General features: G+C 39.4%; 1 protein-coding gene across 1 annotated transcript; it reads left to right on the top strand.

Annotated features, from left to right (window-relative positions):
- Positions 1–1,518: 1,518 nt before the first annotated feature.
- YOD1 (YOD1 deubiquitinase) lies at positions 1,519–8,581 on the top strand (the record flags this gene model as incomplete). Its single annotated transcript, XM_081122180.1, has 2 exons — positions 1,519–1,861; positions 2,868–8,581. The coding sequence occupies 2 exons, from the start codon at positions 1,519–1,521 to the stop codon at positions 3,569–3,571; spliced, it is 1,047 nt and encodes a 348-aa protein (XP_080978306.1). The 3' UTR covers positions 3,572–8,581.
- Positions 8,582–17,677: the final 9,096 nt, after the last annotated feature.

Consider the following 17,677-nt stretch of genomic DNA (forward strand, 5'->3'; position numbering starts at 1 on the left):
AGGATTCCCTTTTTTTTCATACTCTCGCGAGAGTGAACGAAGACGTCGAGAGGATGCGACTTTTTCGTGGCGAAAAAAACGTTGCGGAGGTTAACCCTTTCCTCCGTGAATCTCAGTCCGTGGGCGGGTAGCACCTTAGGGTGTTTGCGTCGTCTTCCCAGAGGCCACCTGCTAATCGCCGATCCAGGACCCAGCCACATATCCCAGTGGACGTTATTCTCTCTCCTACCTGCCACACTGTACCTTTTGCTACGGTCATCTTGAAGAACCGAAAAGGAATCCGGCTCCGGCAGGAAAATGGGTCTGAAAGGCGCGAAAAGATTCAAAGGTTACGTGTAACTTATTCAGGGGTAGAGAGGCTTGTACAGTGGTGAGTTTGCACATTTCAAGTTAACTTTTCCCGTACGTTTGATGCTTGATTCTGTTGAGAAACCCCCTCTACGCAGGTTTGGGCTTGCGGCTCTATAAGGATGGAAAAAGAATAAAGAGTATGGGTAATTAATTCCTGGAAGAGAGGCATATTCAGACACGTCTTTATTTCTCCTTCACCTGGGGATTAAAGTCTTTCTTCAAACAGCTCTAATAGCATCTCCTCTTTGAAGCCCTATTACAACTCCCAGTATATTATATATAGTTGCCCTCTTTATCCATCCGGCAGGTATTTACTGAGCACTTACTTGCTAGACACGACCTTTAGGTCTAGGGATACAGGGTTGAACAGGGTCACATAATCTAGCATTATTACGTTGCTGTGAAATTCAGTGGTTATGTGCCCTTAACACCCAACCCTCTCTTCCGACTACAGTGAGTACTTGTTACGCTGAAGGCAGGAATGGAATCACCTTCCTGTTTGTACACTCAGAGCCTGAGCTGGAATGTGGGTGACACACAGTAGTCCTCTTCGTCCCTTCTCCTTATCCTGCCACCCCCTGCATGTAGCAATTGCCCCAGGTCCCAGGGCAATAGCACAGTATGAGTCTGACCTCATACTGCGCTTTCTGATGTGGCCAATGGACGTTTTCAAGTTACAGTCTCGTGGAGGTGGCAAGGCCAGTCATCCCTTAACCTCAATGAGTCAATGTTTGCTGCAGCCATGAGTCTGTTCCCGAGCATCTGGTTATTTTTGACAGGTCCTTTGACTCACTGACCATTCTTGGCATTCGTTTGCGTTCTGAACCATGATTCTGTTTCTCCCGGTGTAGTGTGGAAGCCCCAATTTAATAATTTCCGACCTCAGTAAGTGCAAGATTACATTCCAATGTACTGGATTCAGGAACTCCTTCCCCGCCCTCTTTGCTTGAGCATATATGCGGTCGACGCGGAGGGCACCTCACTCGCTCTACAGGTAGCAAGACCTTTTGTTCTTTTAAGGATACTGATAAGTCTTCATCCTTCGGCTCCTGAAGGGTGGGGACAAAAATTAGATGTCACTTTAAGAGAGTTCGCTCTTCTTAAAGCGCTGAAACAGAAGCGGCACCAAAGTATCGCGAAAACTGTAGCCGGCTGCGACTTCTCGCGATGTTTGGCCCGGCGAAAGGTGGCCATTTTGGAGTCCCCTCGGCGGCTGGTGGCCCCGGCGGCGTCTGCCATCCTGCTGCCGGGACCAAGGCTGGCCCCGCGGGCGCCTGGCAAATGGGTGGCCGGACCGACACGATGTGGCGGCTCCGCTGCAAAGCCAAGGATGGCACCTATGTTTTGCAGGAGTTGTCCAGCCGGACCCGGGTGCGGGAACTCCAGGGCCAAATTGCTGCCATCACGGGGATCGCCCCCGGCTGTCAGCGCATCCTCGTCGGATACCCGCCCGAGTGCCTGGATCTCAGCGATGGCGACACCATGCTGGGGGATTTGCCCATCCAGTCGGGTAAGGGAATCGAGGCTGGGGCCAGGGAAGTCCTGAGAGGATGGCAAGGGGCGTGAGGGAGGACAAGACCAGTAAAGGCGCGGCTGTGGGTCCGCAGGGGCTCTGAGGACAAGGCTGAGGGTTGATTCAAGCACCGAGAACCCTGACGGGGCCCGGGGCCAGCTGAGGGAGACGGGGACGCCCCAGCCTATGTGAGAAAGCAAAGCCTTCGGAGTCCCCCCGTCCTCAGCCTGCTTTCTGGACTCCCTTGAAAACGTCCCATTCATTTTCTTTTCCCTCGGCGTCCCCCAAAGTACAGATAAAGTAGGGCCTGTTTTCTCTGTCCTGATGGTTCTTCCCCCCTATGTCACTGAAAGAAGATTGCGGGCCTGAAGGATGCAGGATGCTTTTCTTTCTTGCTTTCCTGGCTTGTTTTTGCTATCACCTTTGTATAATACTGACTTTGACAGGTGTACTCACTGTAGAGTTTGCTTTTACACACCCACTAAAGGCCCTGTCAAGTTCTAAACAACAGCAGTTACTTCTGTCCAGTGTTAAAACTTGAATAGCAATGTTGATAATTAAAAGGTTTCCTCTGTTGTATGGGGAATCCTGTAAACACCAAACAGGCTAAGATAACTTTCAGAAGGAGGAGAACCCCCTAGTGGCCTAGTCTATGATAAACACCTTTTGGAAGATCTGTGCTTTTTAGGTACAGAGAGCAAGCATAAGGAGATTTTGTTCTTGAAATGTATCTTTTTAAGCAGCTATAAAGGTGTATAACCCCAGGCCCCTTCACAAAATTGGGACACAACCTAAAGTGTTTTGCACTTTGTTTGTTTTGAACTTGATGAAGACTCAGGTGAACAGGAAGTATTACTTGGTCACTTGTTTGCAAAACTCTTCTCCCTGGTAACCCCAGCTTATACTTTAACTCCTTCTGTTTGTAATTTACAGACTTAGCTAGTGAACGTCCAGTTTCACCTATAATTTCCCTGCAGTCCTGGATTTGTTTTATTTTTAACAGGCGACATGCTGATCGTTGAAGAAGACCAAACCAGGCCCCGCACTTCACCTGCGTTTACCAGACATGGTGCTCCTAGTAATGCCAGGGAAACTTTGCCTGTGCTTACCAGAACCTCCGTCCCAGCGGACAACTCTTGCCTCTTTACCAGTGTGTACTATGTTGTTGAAGGAGGAGTCTTGAATCCAGCTTGCGCCCCTGAGATGAGACGCCTCATAGCACGAATTGTAGCAAGTGATCCAGATTTGTATAGCGAAGCAATACTGGGGAAAACAAATCAGGAGTACTGTGAATGGATCAAAAGGGATGACACTTGGGGAGGAGCTATTGAAATATCAATTTTGTCCAAATTTTATCAATGTGAGATATGTGTAGTGGATACACAGACAGTAAGAATTGATCGTTTTGGGGAAGATGCAGGGTATACCAAAAGGGTCCTGCTTATTTATGATGGCGTCCACTATGATCCGCTTCAGCGTGACTTTCCTGACCCAGACACCCCTCCTCTGACCATTTTCTCCTCTAACGATGATATTGTTCTTGTGCAAGCACTAGAATTAGCAGACGAAGCCAGAAGAAAGAGACAGTTTACTGATGTAAACCACTTCACCCTGAGATGCATGATATGTCAGAAGGGATTAACTGGACAAGCAGAAGCAAGAGAACATGCCAAGGAGACAGGCCATACCAACTTTGGAGAAGTGTGATCTCTGCATGATGAGGATTGAAGCCTACTACCTCACAGATCCAGAAGGTTCTGGGTTTTCCAATAAGCTATTCATAACCTTAAAGAACCAAGGACACAACGCTTGAACCATCCTTTTAACTTAAAACCACTAAGGCACTGAAATACCTTGTTAAGATTAAAATTAGTGTGCAAGTTTACAGATGTGTGTCTACAGCAGTGATACGTGCCCTCTCTCTGCTGGTGTGACAAAATAGGTGGTCCTTGCTACCTGCTGACACTAACCTGAAGATTGAGTTTCCGTGTTACAAACTAGCACCCAGCAGCATTAACTTGTAGAAGAAAACAGCTTCATATTTTGGGTAAAGCCGAAGGCCTCATGTGAGGCCACTGGACATAAACCAGTGTCTCTAGTAATCGAGTCCTTTTTGAGTTAATAGTCTCTAAATTATGAATTGATTCCTCAAATGAAGATACACAGAACTGTCAAAACTGATTTTATATTGCAATTTGGTAGCCTTTATAAATGTGTACTTAACCAGTTACAAGTACATTACAATTTTTACAGGGATAAGTCTATTCCCTGAGAATGTTACCTAAAAACAGGAACTGATAGTGCCCAATTTAGGATTTCTAGTGTATAAAAGTAGAATGTATGAGAGAAAAGGTGCCTGAGCAGCTTACTGAAGCTTTAAAAGACCGTTGGCCTTGTGTTTTAATGCAATTCATTTACTAATCTTTGCCATGTTAGATAAAATTTAAAATTAAGCAGGGTATGTTTTTTTAAATGAAGTTTCATGAAATTTGAATGCTTGAATTTTGCTTTTTTACATAAAGATTTGGAGGGATTTAATTTCCTAAGCTGTTAAGAGCACTTCCTCCAACTCCTAAAAAAAAATCTTCATCAAAAGGAACATTTTGATGTCCAAAGGTAAATATCCAAACTTGACATTTACTAACTGGAATTTTAGAGAAAAGTGATAATGATATGCTTTGGTTTGGGTTTTGTGAGATCTTTTGCTTATCTAAACAGTATTTGTTTTTATCTTAGCTTTGTCCTACCACTAATGCTCTTAATAATTTCATCTTTCTGAAAATTATCATTTTGCTTATCCACAGTCTTTTACTTGCTTTTGAAGAGTTTTAAAGTAATTGGGATAATATTGAATGAGTTAGTTTCACTTCCAAAATATGACAGTTTTTAAATTCTTGCCTTACCTAAATAAGCTTCTTCCTAATTTTAGATGTGTAGCCATTTGCTTGGTTGAGCTAATCCTTAAAGCAAACCCTCTAAAACTTAGCTTCACTATGAGATCTTCCAGATAAGAGTTTTCTACCTCTTTTTGTAAACCTTTTGACGATCAGGGCTGCTAAATTATCATTTATTATGTATTATCTCATATGATGTGAAGAGGCTTAATGTTGTGAAGTTTTGTTATATTGGTCTCATTTTTTATTAAGTATCTCACTTAGAAAACCAGTGGTATACTTTAAAACACTTAAATCTCTTTCACCATATTTGTTGACAAATGTTATAAAATTGAGATTAACTTTTAGCACTTTCACTTGATGGAGGTGGCCATATTAAATTAGGGTACATGTAAACAATTTAGGGGAAAAGTACCTTTAAGAAACAATTCACAAAATGTGCTTGAAGTTATTAGTTGACATTTTGAGTACCTTTTGTGTGAATAGCTGCTTTAGGCAAAAGTTACTATGGTCAGTATAACTTAAAAGTGTTTAATTTTCTATTTTACTGAGGCTTAAAAATTAGCACTTGTGAGTGTGCGATACTTGATGTTTGGCAATCATAATGTGTACAAATGAATATAATTGAAAATCTCTTGGTACCTGCCTGTCCTCTGGTCTAAAAGGTTTTTGTATCTCTTACTTCCCCGAGAAAATACTAAATTTAAAACTAAGTGAAGAGTGTACCACTGGGTAACATCCATCAAGTTATTTGCCTTCCTTTCTTAGGTACTTCAGGAGCCAAAGTTGACATTTACTAACTGGAATTTTAGAGAATTATATTCATGCAACAAATATTTATTGAGTAACTTACAATGGACCAGGCATCTATTAATGTGTTTCTCAACATAAATTTCTGTCACTTGAAAATTTAGTATACTCTATCAACATTGGATTACTTTAACAAATGGAAAGAAAAAGAACCTGATATTTGATAAAAATAAACCCATTTTAAATATTTTTTTGTATATTTAAGCTTATACTTTCATAACAAGTGTCAAGTGTTTATTCAAGGGATCTTATTCTAGTTTACCTGTTATCTAGGTTGTCCGTTAACCAGTTGGAAACTGAAACTCAGTCAGATTGCTCTCAGTAATGGCTTTTTAAATTAACCAACTGCTGAAATTCAGCACTAGGACTTTAATGTTCTGATCATGGAAAATTCAAAATTGCAGATCATTTGATTTAATTATTGAGGATGAAAACCCTAAGCTTGTACTCATTCTAAACTCAAATTTATGAGCCTCACAGAATTTAAAGAGATTTTTACTCTTGAAATTTGTTGGTCAATATGTGAATTCTATTCTTGAGAATTTTGAAAATCTATGGATTTAGTACTTGGAGTAGGATTAAAAGAAATTTTTTCTTAAATTTGTACTTGAGCAGAATGAAGCCATTCTTCCTAATCATTGTTTTTGACTGCCATACAAAAATATTTTTTAAATTAAAATGAAAATGGTTTACATTAGTGGCAGAATGAAGATTGTGCGTTCCCATCCCCCACTCCTTTCCATTACTCTTCTTCCCCTTACTCTTTGGATTTAAAAATTAGGTGTAGGGCTATGAAGATGCACTTCTAGATAGAGTGTTTTCAGAAGTTAAAATTACATCCTTGGGAATTTTGTGATGTGATAGTCATATGAAGACACCGGTGTGGTACATCTTCTGTTAGTGGTCCATGGTTGATTTTTTAATTGTGCCCCATGTATGAAAAATGCCCTTGAAAGTTTGACTGTTAGTCAGCTTGACCCTGTTGGCAGAAACTAATATAGTCACACCACTTGATTATTACATGAAGTTCAGGTTCCCACAAAATCATAATCCGGAATGAATGATCTATCTATACATGCCCCTAAGTGCCCATGCCTAACTTGCTTATCAAGCTTATTCTTTCTATCCTATGTAGGCTTTAAAACATGGATGTTGCAGGCTGCGCTAGATAAACATAGTTTTCTATGTCTTTTTTGGAAAAATAAAAATTAGAATGGGGAGTATGCAAGATTAGCAGCAGAGTGATTTTTTTCTTTATGAATCAGGTGGCCTTCCTAAAGTTCCATATATTAAGATTTATGTTCTTTCATGTGTTAAAATAGGCATTTGTTATTATTTGCAGCACTTTAAAAAATATGAAATGAAAGTTTACATGTTAGCCCTCTCCAGGGATCTTATTAAAGACATTAAAATATAATTCTTGAGCTGCTTACAATCAGCTATTCATAATCAACAATTACCATCAGTGTATAGTGACATTCTGGTGTTTTGATAACAGTAGCACACAATTTCAGTAACTATTAGGAGCATGCTCTGTGCCCCAGCATTTAAAATATTATTTCTATAATGTGCTTGTTCTTTATCATTCATTGTACAGTTCAGTATTCAGATTTGTCCTAGTAGCACAAAGACGACTGTAACAACTTTGAAAAGATTAGATTCTTAAAATTCATCCTTTGTTTCTAAGCAAACTTATTTTTAGGGAGCTGATTTTTGAGTCAGAGGCCTTAAGAATATCATACGTAATGAGCAACATTTTTAACACTTCGGTGAAACACTTGATTTGAATAAGCTAGTTTATTAACTAAATATGTTTTCTTACTAAAAGTTGTAATACTTCAGCACATTTCATCTAACTTAGAATAAAAGCTTCCCTGATTGTGGGAAAGGGTTTTATATTTCTTTTGCAAAAATTAGCTGGTATTTTGTTTACAGTGCTTGGAATATTTGACTTTCAAGAAATGATTACATTGATATTGAATTGTGGGGTGCTAATTTAGGTCTTGGTTCATATGACTGAAGGAGATTGACAGCCCTCCCATGCTGTTTTAGAGTGTAGGGAGAAAGGGGCGGGAGGGTAAAGTACCATGTAAACAGAAGAGATCCTCAAATGGAGCATTCCTAGCCATGAAAATTTTTCAGGCAATGCCTTGGTGTGACCTTAAACCTTCTCCCTCATTTTTTGGCATAGAATATAGCAGGGTCATAATTGAAAAGCTAGTCATTAAAGTATAAAATCACGAATATAAGCATTTTGGTATGATGCCTTTTTATATTTGTTTTTAAAAATACAAACATACATTTAGGAGCTTAGGGATAGTGAAGGTATGATTTGGTTAAGTTGTAGGTTAAAAAATGTTAACCTAAGAAAGCTTTAGAATTTCTACTAAGATAACGTAAGCCTGACTTTATAACTGATATAGGATATGTAGTTATTTGTAGCCCATAAGTTACTTAAAAGGACCAGGGCACCCAGTTCTCGTCAGTTTTCCAGTTCACCTTGGTGCCATTCAGGACTCAAGTTGTTTACAGGAAATATAATTTCCTTAACAAAAAGTAATTCTTCCTTTAAAATAGTATTGAATTCAGCTTAAGATATGAATAAATATGTATAACTTGCCAAGCAGTATTGTTTTCTGTATTAATGCGGTAGAAGAGGAACACTTGGAGCTAGAAGAAAACCACAAGACGGTCAGACCTAGAGCTTTAGACCATGGCTTGAAAAAGTAGTAAGGAATAGCAAAGCAGAGCAAAGGTCTGGTTTTCTTGTCATAAGAAAATATTTTAATGAAAATGAACAAGGTTTTCTTGTTTTAAAAGTGTTCTTTGGTCTATTTGCCAACATTTTTTCAGAGTTAATGCACTGCTGCTACCTGGGAGATGTCCAGCTTTATTTTGTACAACTCTTATGTGATATTGCCATTGTCATTAAGATGCATTGATTTTATTTATGATGTGTGTGATTTTAAATATCCAAATGCTGTATGAAATGACTTGTTTTAAAGGAATAAATGAAGTGAAAATATTGTTGTCTGAGCATATTTTGGGGTGAGGGTAGAGGGCCAGTGAACAGCTGCTACACTCAAGTTGCATAGTATTTATTATCAAAAGCTAATAGACCACTGCTTTGTCTTGCATACCTGGCTCTCACTCTAGGTGGAGTCTTCATGACTTTGGCCAGAGAAACTACAGTGTTTCTTTCTAACACCAGAGGGCATTTGAAATTTCCCTTCCTTGACTCTACATTTTCTGGTGTGCAGTCAGCTCTTGGGAGTTGTAATTCAACGTCTGTTGCTGACAAGTTGTCAGGATGGGAAGGCTGAGTGTTCCCTTTAGTTGATAATGGAGAGCTGGGTAAACTTAGATCTGTTTGGAAACTGCAACATCTCTCAGGGAGAATTTACTTAATCTTTGACAATATTGACATTTAAACATTTATTTGAAACAACACTGGAATTTCTAGACTTAGCCAGTTTAGGCTCTAACTAAATTGCACTACTTATCCTTTCCTTCTCATTGAAAGCTTTAAAATTATGCAAATGGAACCATAATTAATCAATTTGCGCACTAGGACAAAATATATCCTTGGAGTCAGCATAACTCTAGCATAAGAATAAATCCAGCCAATCCTTATACTAAAGGGTCTGTAAGAAATTTGGTGGCCTGAGATGGTAGCTGGTTGAACAATTAACTACTCAAAGCATATTCATCACGTTTCCCAGGAACTTGTTAGAAATGCAAATTCTCAGAAAGAAATGGGACCAGCAATCTGTTTTAACGAGCCCTCCAGGCGATTCTGATGCATCATAAAGTTTGAGAACCACAAGTATAACCGTCGTGGTTTAAATCTATCAACTTGGAGAGAACTCTGATGGCTTACATCAGGCCTATGTTCTTGGCCTCGTGCTATTTATTTCCATGCACTAGTTAAAGACAGTTACTAAGTTTACAAATAATATAAATCCAGGGAAGACTGATGGTACAATGAATGACAAGAGATCTCAGCAAGCTGAAAACCCTAAGATTGAGTGCTCATAAATGTGAAGTTCCTGCCCATCAGTTCTAAAACAATCGATTGTGTGAGTCCAGCCTGGGGAAAACCTGGCTTTATAGTAGCTTTGCCAAAGAAATAGCAATAGTACTTAACTGTAATTCTGATCCCAACAGGGCGATAGGAATTGGGCTTCAGAAATAATTGCATTTTAATAGTTAAAAGACCTAGGAAGAAAGGAAGCAATAGTATTAATGTCCCCTGCTTTAGTCACATTGCAGTGGAGTTTGGATAAGTTTTCACACGGAAAAACATGATGAAAACTATAAAGTTTGACCACTGTTATGTGACAGTTGAAGGAACTGGGGATATTTGCCCGGAGAAGAGAAAACATTTCAAATTGACATGATAGCTAACTTCAAATCTGGGGAAGTACGTGAAAGATGAATTAGGTTTATTCTCTGAGGTTCTAGAGGAAAGAACTCAGACCAGAAGGGGGTTAATACTGCAAAATAAAATTCACCTTAGAAAACCTAATGCCAATGGAGAGATGCTTCCATGTTAAAGCTAAAGTATTGTGATGCAGCCTCCTACACTAAGAAACAAAGCTAGAAATCAGTAAGACCCTGACATTTTGAAATTTTTGTTTGAAATGCTAGTTATGAATAGATTATTACAAAGAGAACTTCCCTGGGGGAGGGGGAAGCTTTTTTATTTTATTTTTTTATTTTGCTCCTCTTTACCATCCATTAGCATTTGGAAGGGAGTACAGCAGAGGCTGCAAATCGGGACCCCTATATTTGGTAGCAGTATACACCATGCTTATTTATATCTCAGCCTAACAAGCGGTTCAAGGATAGAAAAGCAGGCATCTCAAATACGTTTTTCTATTTTAAAAGTTTGTTTTGACTTGGATTGTCTTTGTCTCTTGTGTTTATAGATGTTGAGGATCTTTAACAGATGAAATGAGTGCCAGCTTATTATAAACATATTTCCCTAAGCTCACTAAAACTTATGATTTCACTGTATATGAGGGATTTTTTTGTAATCAAGAATTCTCTCTGCTTTAGTAACTGCCTCTCTCTTAACTGCTTCTCTGCCTTTCTGTACTTCTAAAACTTCTTCTGTACACCAAGAAGAATTTTCTGATCTTACTCCCATGGCATTTCTCTGTATGCAAATGAAGGGCTTCATTATTGAATCTTAACATAGTTAAGCAGGTGTCACAGTGAGTAGGCCATCTTCTAAAACCCTAAAGATAGCCCTCTTAAGTAATTGCAGTAGGCTGAAAGCTGTTAACTTGAAGTTAAAGCTTGCTCAGGGGTCAAGTTCAAAATCAATGCTGACATTAAATACAAAATACAGGCATAATTATTCCTGATAACCCCTTCACTGGCTCATAGAATAGAGCCTATAGACATTACCATAACTTAGTAAGTCCACCACAGCTAGTCCCCACCCCAGTGCTGGAAGAGTTCATGCTCACTCCTGGGGTGCAACTCTTTAAGGCACCAACCTACAGTGAGTGTGGTTCACTTGGTCCCATCCATGGGTGGATCCTGGAATCCAATCCCTAATCCCCTGCTTCTGTGAAGCTGTCAGAAGCACCCTGCAGTATCTCAGCCACCCATTCTGGAAAGAAGAATGTCTCCAAGGAAAAAGTGGGCCCAGATGTTCATCCGACCTCTATCCTTATTCTGATCCAGGCCTGGCAATTCTTCAAATTCTTCACTGTATTTCTGGCTCTCCGCTGCTTCTCCTAGAAGAGTATATGTCACAGTTACCTAGTGCAGCATTCCTGGAAATGGAAGTCCCCCACAACACCTTTCTTATAATCAAGAAACAAATGCCATAAAATTTGTTTTAGAAGATATTATCTTAGAAATGGGAATATCAGCAAATGAAGCAAATTATTTAATAACAAGTTTTCTATCAACAATGGGGGAAGGAGGGATAGTAAGAATTCGTGTTTATTTAGAACTGTCCAGAAGGAAGAAGCACTTTATCAGATGGCCATGAATATTTATGGCACAGTTTATTTCAATCCTGTTGGATATTTATATTGAATTAAATAGAAAATGTTTCCTTTATCATGGAATAAGAACCATTTTTTAACAGTCTATTATGTGGTATATTTCACAAAATTATCCATCCTAATTGTGACTAATCTTTCTCTTAAGAATTTTATTGGAATGAAATAATTTTCCAAAAACTTAAATATTATGGAGTAAACTAATCAAGTTTTAAACCTACAACACCAAGGAACAAACTTTGAATTATGTTGACCTTCTGCCGAAGTGACCCTTTCCATTAGATCCATCCTCGAACATTCAGCCTTATTCTCTTACTCTTAAAGACTCTCTAACCATGAAGACTTAGAAAATGATCTTGGATTTGGCTAGAAGCAGCTAAAGTCATAATGTATCTCAGATAAATTGTTAAGCAATTTTCTTTAATTTAACAAACCCTTATTGAGCTTCTACTTCTTGCATGATAGGGTATAAAATACTTCCAGATTACAAAGATAGACACTCAATAAGCATTTTTGAATGTTAATGTTGTTTCAGGAACTGCATTAGGTGCTAAGTATACATTGTGGGGTTGGGGCGAAGGGGGGGGGACACACACAAATAATGCTATAAAAATAGAAATACAGGTGCCATGAAGAGAATAATGGGATGGGAGAGTCTACAAAAGTGGTGAATCTGGGAAGGCCTTCTTGAGAAAGTAACATTTAAGCTGAAACCTGAAGCGTAAATAGGAGTTAGCTGAAGAGTAAGACGAGCATCTTAAATAGGGAGTACTTTTGAAGACACTATGTTACAAGAGGAAGTGAAATATTTTCCAGGCCAGTCTGGCCATAGTTTGGTAAACAGGAAAAGAGGGATGTGAGATGAAGTTTTAAAAGCAAGCAAGGGTCCAGATTTGCAACATCTATAAGCTATATTAAGCACGTACTGTCATTCATATCTATCACATTTATTTGCTTGTTTATTTTATATTTGTGTCCCTAAGTAGTTTGTCCATGAGAGCAGGGACCATTTCTCTCTCAGTACCATTTTATTCCCAGCACCGAACAAAGCACTGGACACATAGTAGGCGTTCAATATGTACTTGAATAAATGAACATAGAAACAAATGAAGTAAACGTGTAACTTAAGAATAATGTTATCCTAAGATCATCTGGAGGATATTAAAGCATTTTAAGGAAAGCATTGGACATATGCTTCTCCAAGTTGTTTTAACTGTTCTGTGGGGAAAGAAGTAAAGGGGACAAGAGTGAAAGTGGATGACTAGTTAGGAGGAGGCTACCGCAGTAATCTGTAAGTGATGATGGTAATAATTACAATGGCATTTGTTGAGGTCGTACAAGGTACTGAGCATTTTTCATGTATTATATGTATTATACAGTCTTCACAATAACTTTATGAGACATACTATTATCATCTCTACTTTGTAGATACAGTTACTGAGGATTAAAGAAGTTTGATAACTTCCTCAAGGTTGAAGAACTAATAAATGGATGATGGCTTGGACTAGGTAAATGTCAAGAGAAGATGATACATTTATGATATGTTTTGGAGATAGGATCTCCAGGACTTAGTGACATTGGGGAGTAATAGGGAAGCATCTAGAGTGTCTCTCGGGATTTTTACTCAAACAATTGGTGGATGAAAGGGATCTTTATTGACCCATGGAAGATGGAAGGAGAGACTATTTGGAAGGAATTGAGAAAATAAGAGTTTGGACATATTATGTTTGAGATATTTGTGAATCACCTAAAACGGGACGTCACGTAGGCAACTACAAGTCTAAAGTTAAAAATTTCTAAAGATAAAGATCTAAATTTTGGACTTGACCTATAAATAGTTAAAAATTATGTGAATAGAAGTGGTCAACTAGAGAGTGTGTGTAATGAGAAGATGGCTCTGAACCAAACCCCAAGGACCTCCCAATATTTAGAAGTCAGGTAAAGGAAAAAGACAGCATTGTTAAGGCAGTCAAAGAAGGAAACCCGCCAACGAAGAGTTTAGAGAGTTTGGAGATGCATAAACATTTCATGTCATGAAATCCAAGAGAAAATAGTTGTTTAAGAAACAGAATGTGGCCAACTATGTTGGATGTTATGAAAAAATCAAGTTAGAGGAGGACTGGAAGAGTCTGTTGAATTTGGCAACCTGGAGCTGATGGATGAACTTAACAAGCTATTTCAGGGAGTAGTGGAAAAAGAAGCCAGCTGGATGTGGGTGGGAGTAAATAGGGTGTCTGGTTAAAGATAGCAGGTTGAACATACTCATTGATCTCCCCTCTTCCAGAATGGGGTTTTGAAGTATATAAATTCTAAAGCACAAAGAGATAGTGAGGTAAATAATACCAACAAAATGTTGGAAGCTAGCCAGCAGTTGGATGAATGGTAACTGACCTAACAGATTTGAAAAAAACTGAATCCTAAGCCAGCTATCCTATTTCTTCCGTGGATCCTCCCCAAAATTCAAGAATGGGTGATATTAGTACCTCTGGAAACAAGGGTGGGAAAAATCAGGAGACTAGGTAGAGAGCCTGGTTAAGAAGTTAGCCTCTCAGATCTTTTCTTCCACGCTGAGCAAGTAAGAGCTTGCTACATTCCCTCCCAGGAGAGAGTAAAACAGAGGCTCTCTGTTCGAAAACTAAGGGAAGGAGGTGCTGTTTTACACACCAGACGATGAGATGACAACCTTCTCATACTAGGCTCCAAGAATGCTAGCTGCCAGAATTATGCCCTTGAGACAGGGTTTTGGAATGCTCTTCTCCGGGGAATCTTCTCTGAGGATTCCAACCAAGACAATGAAAAAGACTAAAGACATGGACATCAAAGAGTTTCCAACCAAATGGCCTAACAGGGTCACTCCACGGTGAAACCCACAGTCGGCCAGCCCCTATATTTTAGTAGAAAGGTCCTATGATGATGTCAGAGAGGGGGTTGCAGGGATAGAGTTCATGAAAGAGATGCAGAGCACAGGTGGGCATGGGGCTGTAGGGAAAAAAAGTTTTCTTTGTTGTACCAGAAGAGCAGAAAGCAGGTGCAAAGGAAGGTTACGTTTGTAAACTTGGGGATGGGAAGATGGAGTTCCTGCCTCCGGGCTGTTGTGTTTCTTACTGAATTTCTCAAATTCTGTGGCAAAGTCATTACCTGAAAATGAAGGGAGCAAAAGGGGTGGGAGGTTATTACTGGAGGTTATTCATGAATTTATAGCAGTGCCAGTCTGCGTGCTGTATGATTAACAAGAAATGTGAGTGGTTTGAAGGAATCCAATGATGATAAACCAAAAGCAAGAGCAGGAAGTGCTGGCATGTGGAGCAGAGGGTTAAACTGACACTCTGGGAACCAGGACACCAACAGCAAGAAGAGAGGTGGTTACAGTCTAATCAATGCCTTGCTTGTAACTATTGTCATAAGTGTGTACTTCATGGCCATGCCTACTGCTAACAATAAATAAAATAAATATTAATGAATTATAGTACATTTAATGCAAATTCTATGAAGAATGTTCTAAGAAGTCACAAGTTTGAGAAGCAAAATTCTTAAATTTGCAGTTTCAACAAAAGTTCTGTGTTAGGACCTTGGTAGGAGATCCAAATATTATCCAGTAATGTTCCCTAGAATTTTCCAGTATTGAGTATTTTCTATATGTACAGTTCTTTGTAAATACTATTAAACCCAATGTTTCTTATTTCTCAAATAATTGAGATATCCATAATAATAAGTAAGTAACAAAGAATGTTAGAAGCAATTTAAGAAAAAGAAAATATGTCAGCCCATTGCCAGATGTTTTAAATCATTGCAATATAATAAAGCATTATCAGCTGGGGCCTTCATAGGCTCTCAGATGCAGGTATACTCTTGACATCAAAAGGTCAAAAACTTCCGAAAACAATCCTGATGAGCCAATGCCTATTACTTTTAAGAGCAATTAACAGTTTAATACTATGTCAAAAGACAAGATTAAGTAATAAAACAATAAGCAAAATTGGAGCAGTATATAGATTATCTACTAACATCATCTAAAGTATGAATTTTTAGGGCAATTTTCTTAAAGGACTTCATTTGCCAAAAACTTCATCATCAGTCTTGTCATTAATTATAAGTGTCATAATAGAATAGAAGAGTTATTCATAGAAAAACTTGATGCCCTTCACAAATTCAAATTTTACAAGGAAAGAAAGAAAATAGTTACATCTTGGTGGGTTAAATCTAGAGATATACACATTGTGTTAGGAGATTATAGCGTTGTATGCCCAAAACCATACTGTCCCAAAAGAAGGTGGTGCCCGAGCTGAACCTTGAAGGATAAGACTAAGCCTGGAGAACAGGGTGGGAACAGGTCCAAGCAAAGCAACAGCATGTGCAAAGGCCCAGACGCATGAAAACATGGCAGTTTCAGAAAGAGGAATATGACTGTAGTAAAGAATATGGATGAATATGTGATAGGAGATGCCAGCTCAGGAAGGTCTTTTTATGTCATGTAAGGACTTAGAATTTAATCCTCAATGCTATGAAAACATATCAAAGTATTTTGAGAGGAATGAAACTCAGATGTGCATCTAGACAATGGAAGATATGAAACCAGGAATCTCTGTAGTCTCTTCTGTATTTAATGACCCATGAGCCTACATGTGGTGAAGTCCTGAACAAGAGCAGGGAGGGTGAAGGGCTGGAAAGAGATATGAGAGCAATCTCACAGGACATATGGGAGGATGGCTGTGAAGTGTCGAGTCTGGGTGAGGGTAGGTATGGTGATGCTATTAGCTGGCATGCGGAGAGAGGAGAGAGGACAGGTTTGAGGGGCAGGGGCAAGATGAATTCAGTTTTGAACATGTTAAGATTTGGTGTTTCTTACAAAACTCTCTGATGCTAATAGATGACCTCAGCCCTCAAATTTTCATTAGCACTGGAAGGAAAAGAGCTACTGAATCCCCTAAATTTCCATGATAGGTGGGCCAAAGGAACACTGCTCTCAAAAGAGAAAAAAAGGAAAACAGCTGCTGCCAGGAACTACTTAATGATTAAGCAATTTCAGAACCCCTTCATCCGAATCCACTTAATTACACCCTTTAGTTTCCATCTAATTATTTTAGGATTAACACTGATATCGCTTGGGTGAGAACTTGGTGATCTAATTCATGTCTTAATCAGGCCTATCAATTCCAAATTCTAATCACCCTTATCTGAGTCCTTGCTGTTTTCTCTTTAAAGCAAGCTCTTGCCACCTGAGGAATAAAACCTTTCCTCCCCTCAATATGTTAGAAATATGCTCAGAAATATACCCAGCATATTGTAGCACGCCCAGTACCATGAACGGAGAGGGCACCCAGTGTTTCTTAGGGATGGTGATAGTACGTGTTCCAAGCAAAGGGAAAAGAGCAGGAAGACTCCGATAGACTGAAACTGGGACGGGAATGAATATCCCGAGTGGTGAGGGCGGAGGCCCAGATCGGCCTTGCAGAGAGGTCACCACTACAAGGTGTCCAAAGGGGAAAGATTGTCCATTGACTGTCTGTGGTACTGAAGGTGTGTGTGCGTGTGTGTGTGTGTGTGTGTGTGTGTGTGTGTGTGTGTGTGTGTAGAAGGAAGTGTGCTTGAGTGAGGGCCCGAGATGCCTCACTGGGAGGTTGCACTGAGAGAGGAAACAGTCAGCCAGCCTGACCGTCCAGGGGATGACTGCGCCACAACAGCATGCTGGGTGGAGGAGTGAGGACACGGGTGAGCCGGGTGAGCTGGGCTCTAATTAGATTGCACAGCCAGGTCACCAAGCCAGATTTCAGGCACAAAGAGCAATGACACATGCTCCTCCTTAAAAGATGACCTGCATCAATCAGGGAGCCTTAGTCTTTCAGATATTTTTGATTTTTAAAGCCTGCTCCTTCCCCTAGTCCAGGCCTCCTTCCTAATTCTCTTGGAACCTTAGAGACTTGGTATTTTTCCAAGAAAGCAGAGAAAACAAGAAAGATTCCAGGGTAAACCATTTAAAGGCATGGAAAAGAAAAAACACGACATGCATGATAGTGATTTATTTCAGCCTGGGTGTATGTGTGTTTTGAGGAGGCAGGAGAGGAGAGAGGGGTGAAGCTTGTAAGTAA

The sequence above is a fragment of the Miniopterus schreibersii genome (assembly GCF_964146895.1).
Source record: "Miniopterus schreibersii genome assembly, chromosome: 19".
NCBI lineage: Eukaryota > Metazoa > Chordata > Mammalia > Chiroptera > Miniopteridae > Miniopterus > Miniopterus schreibersii.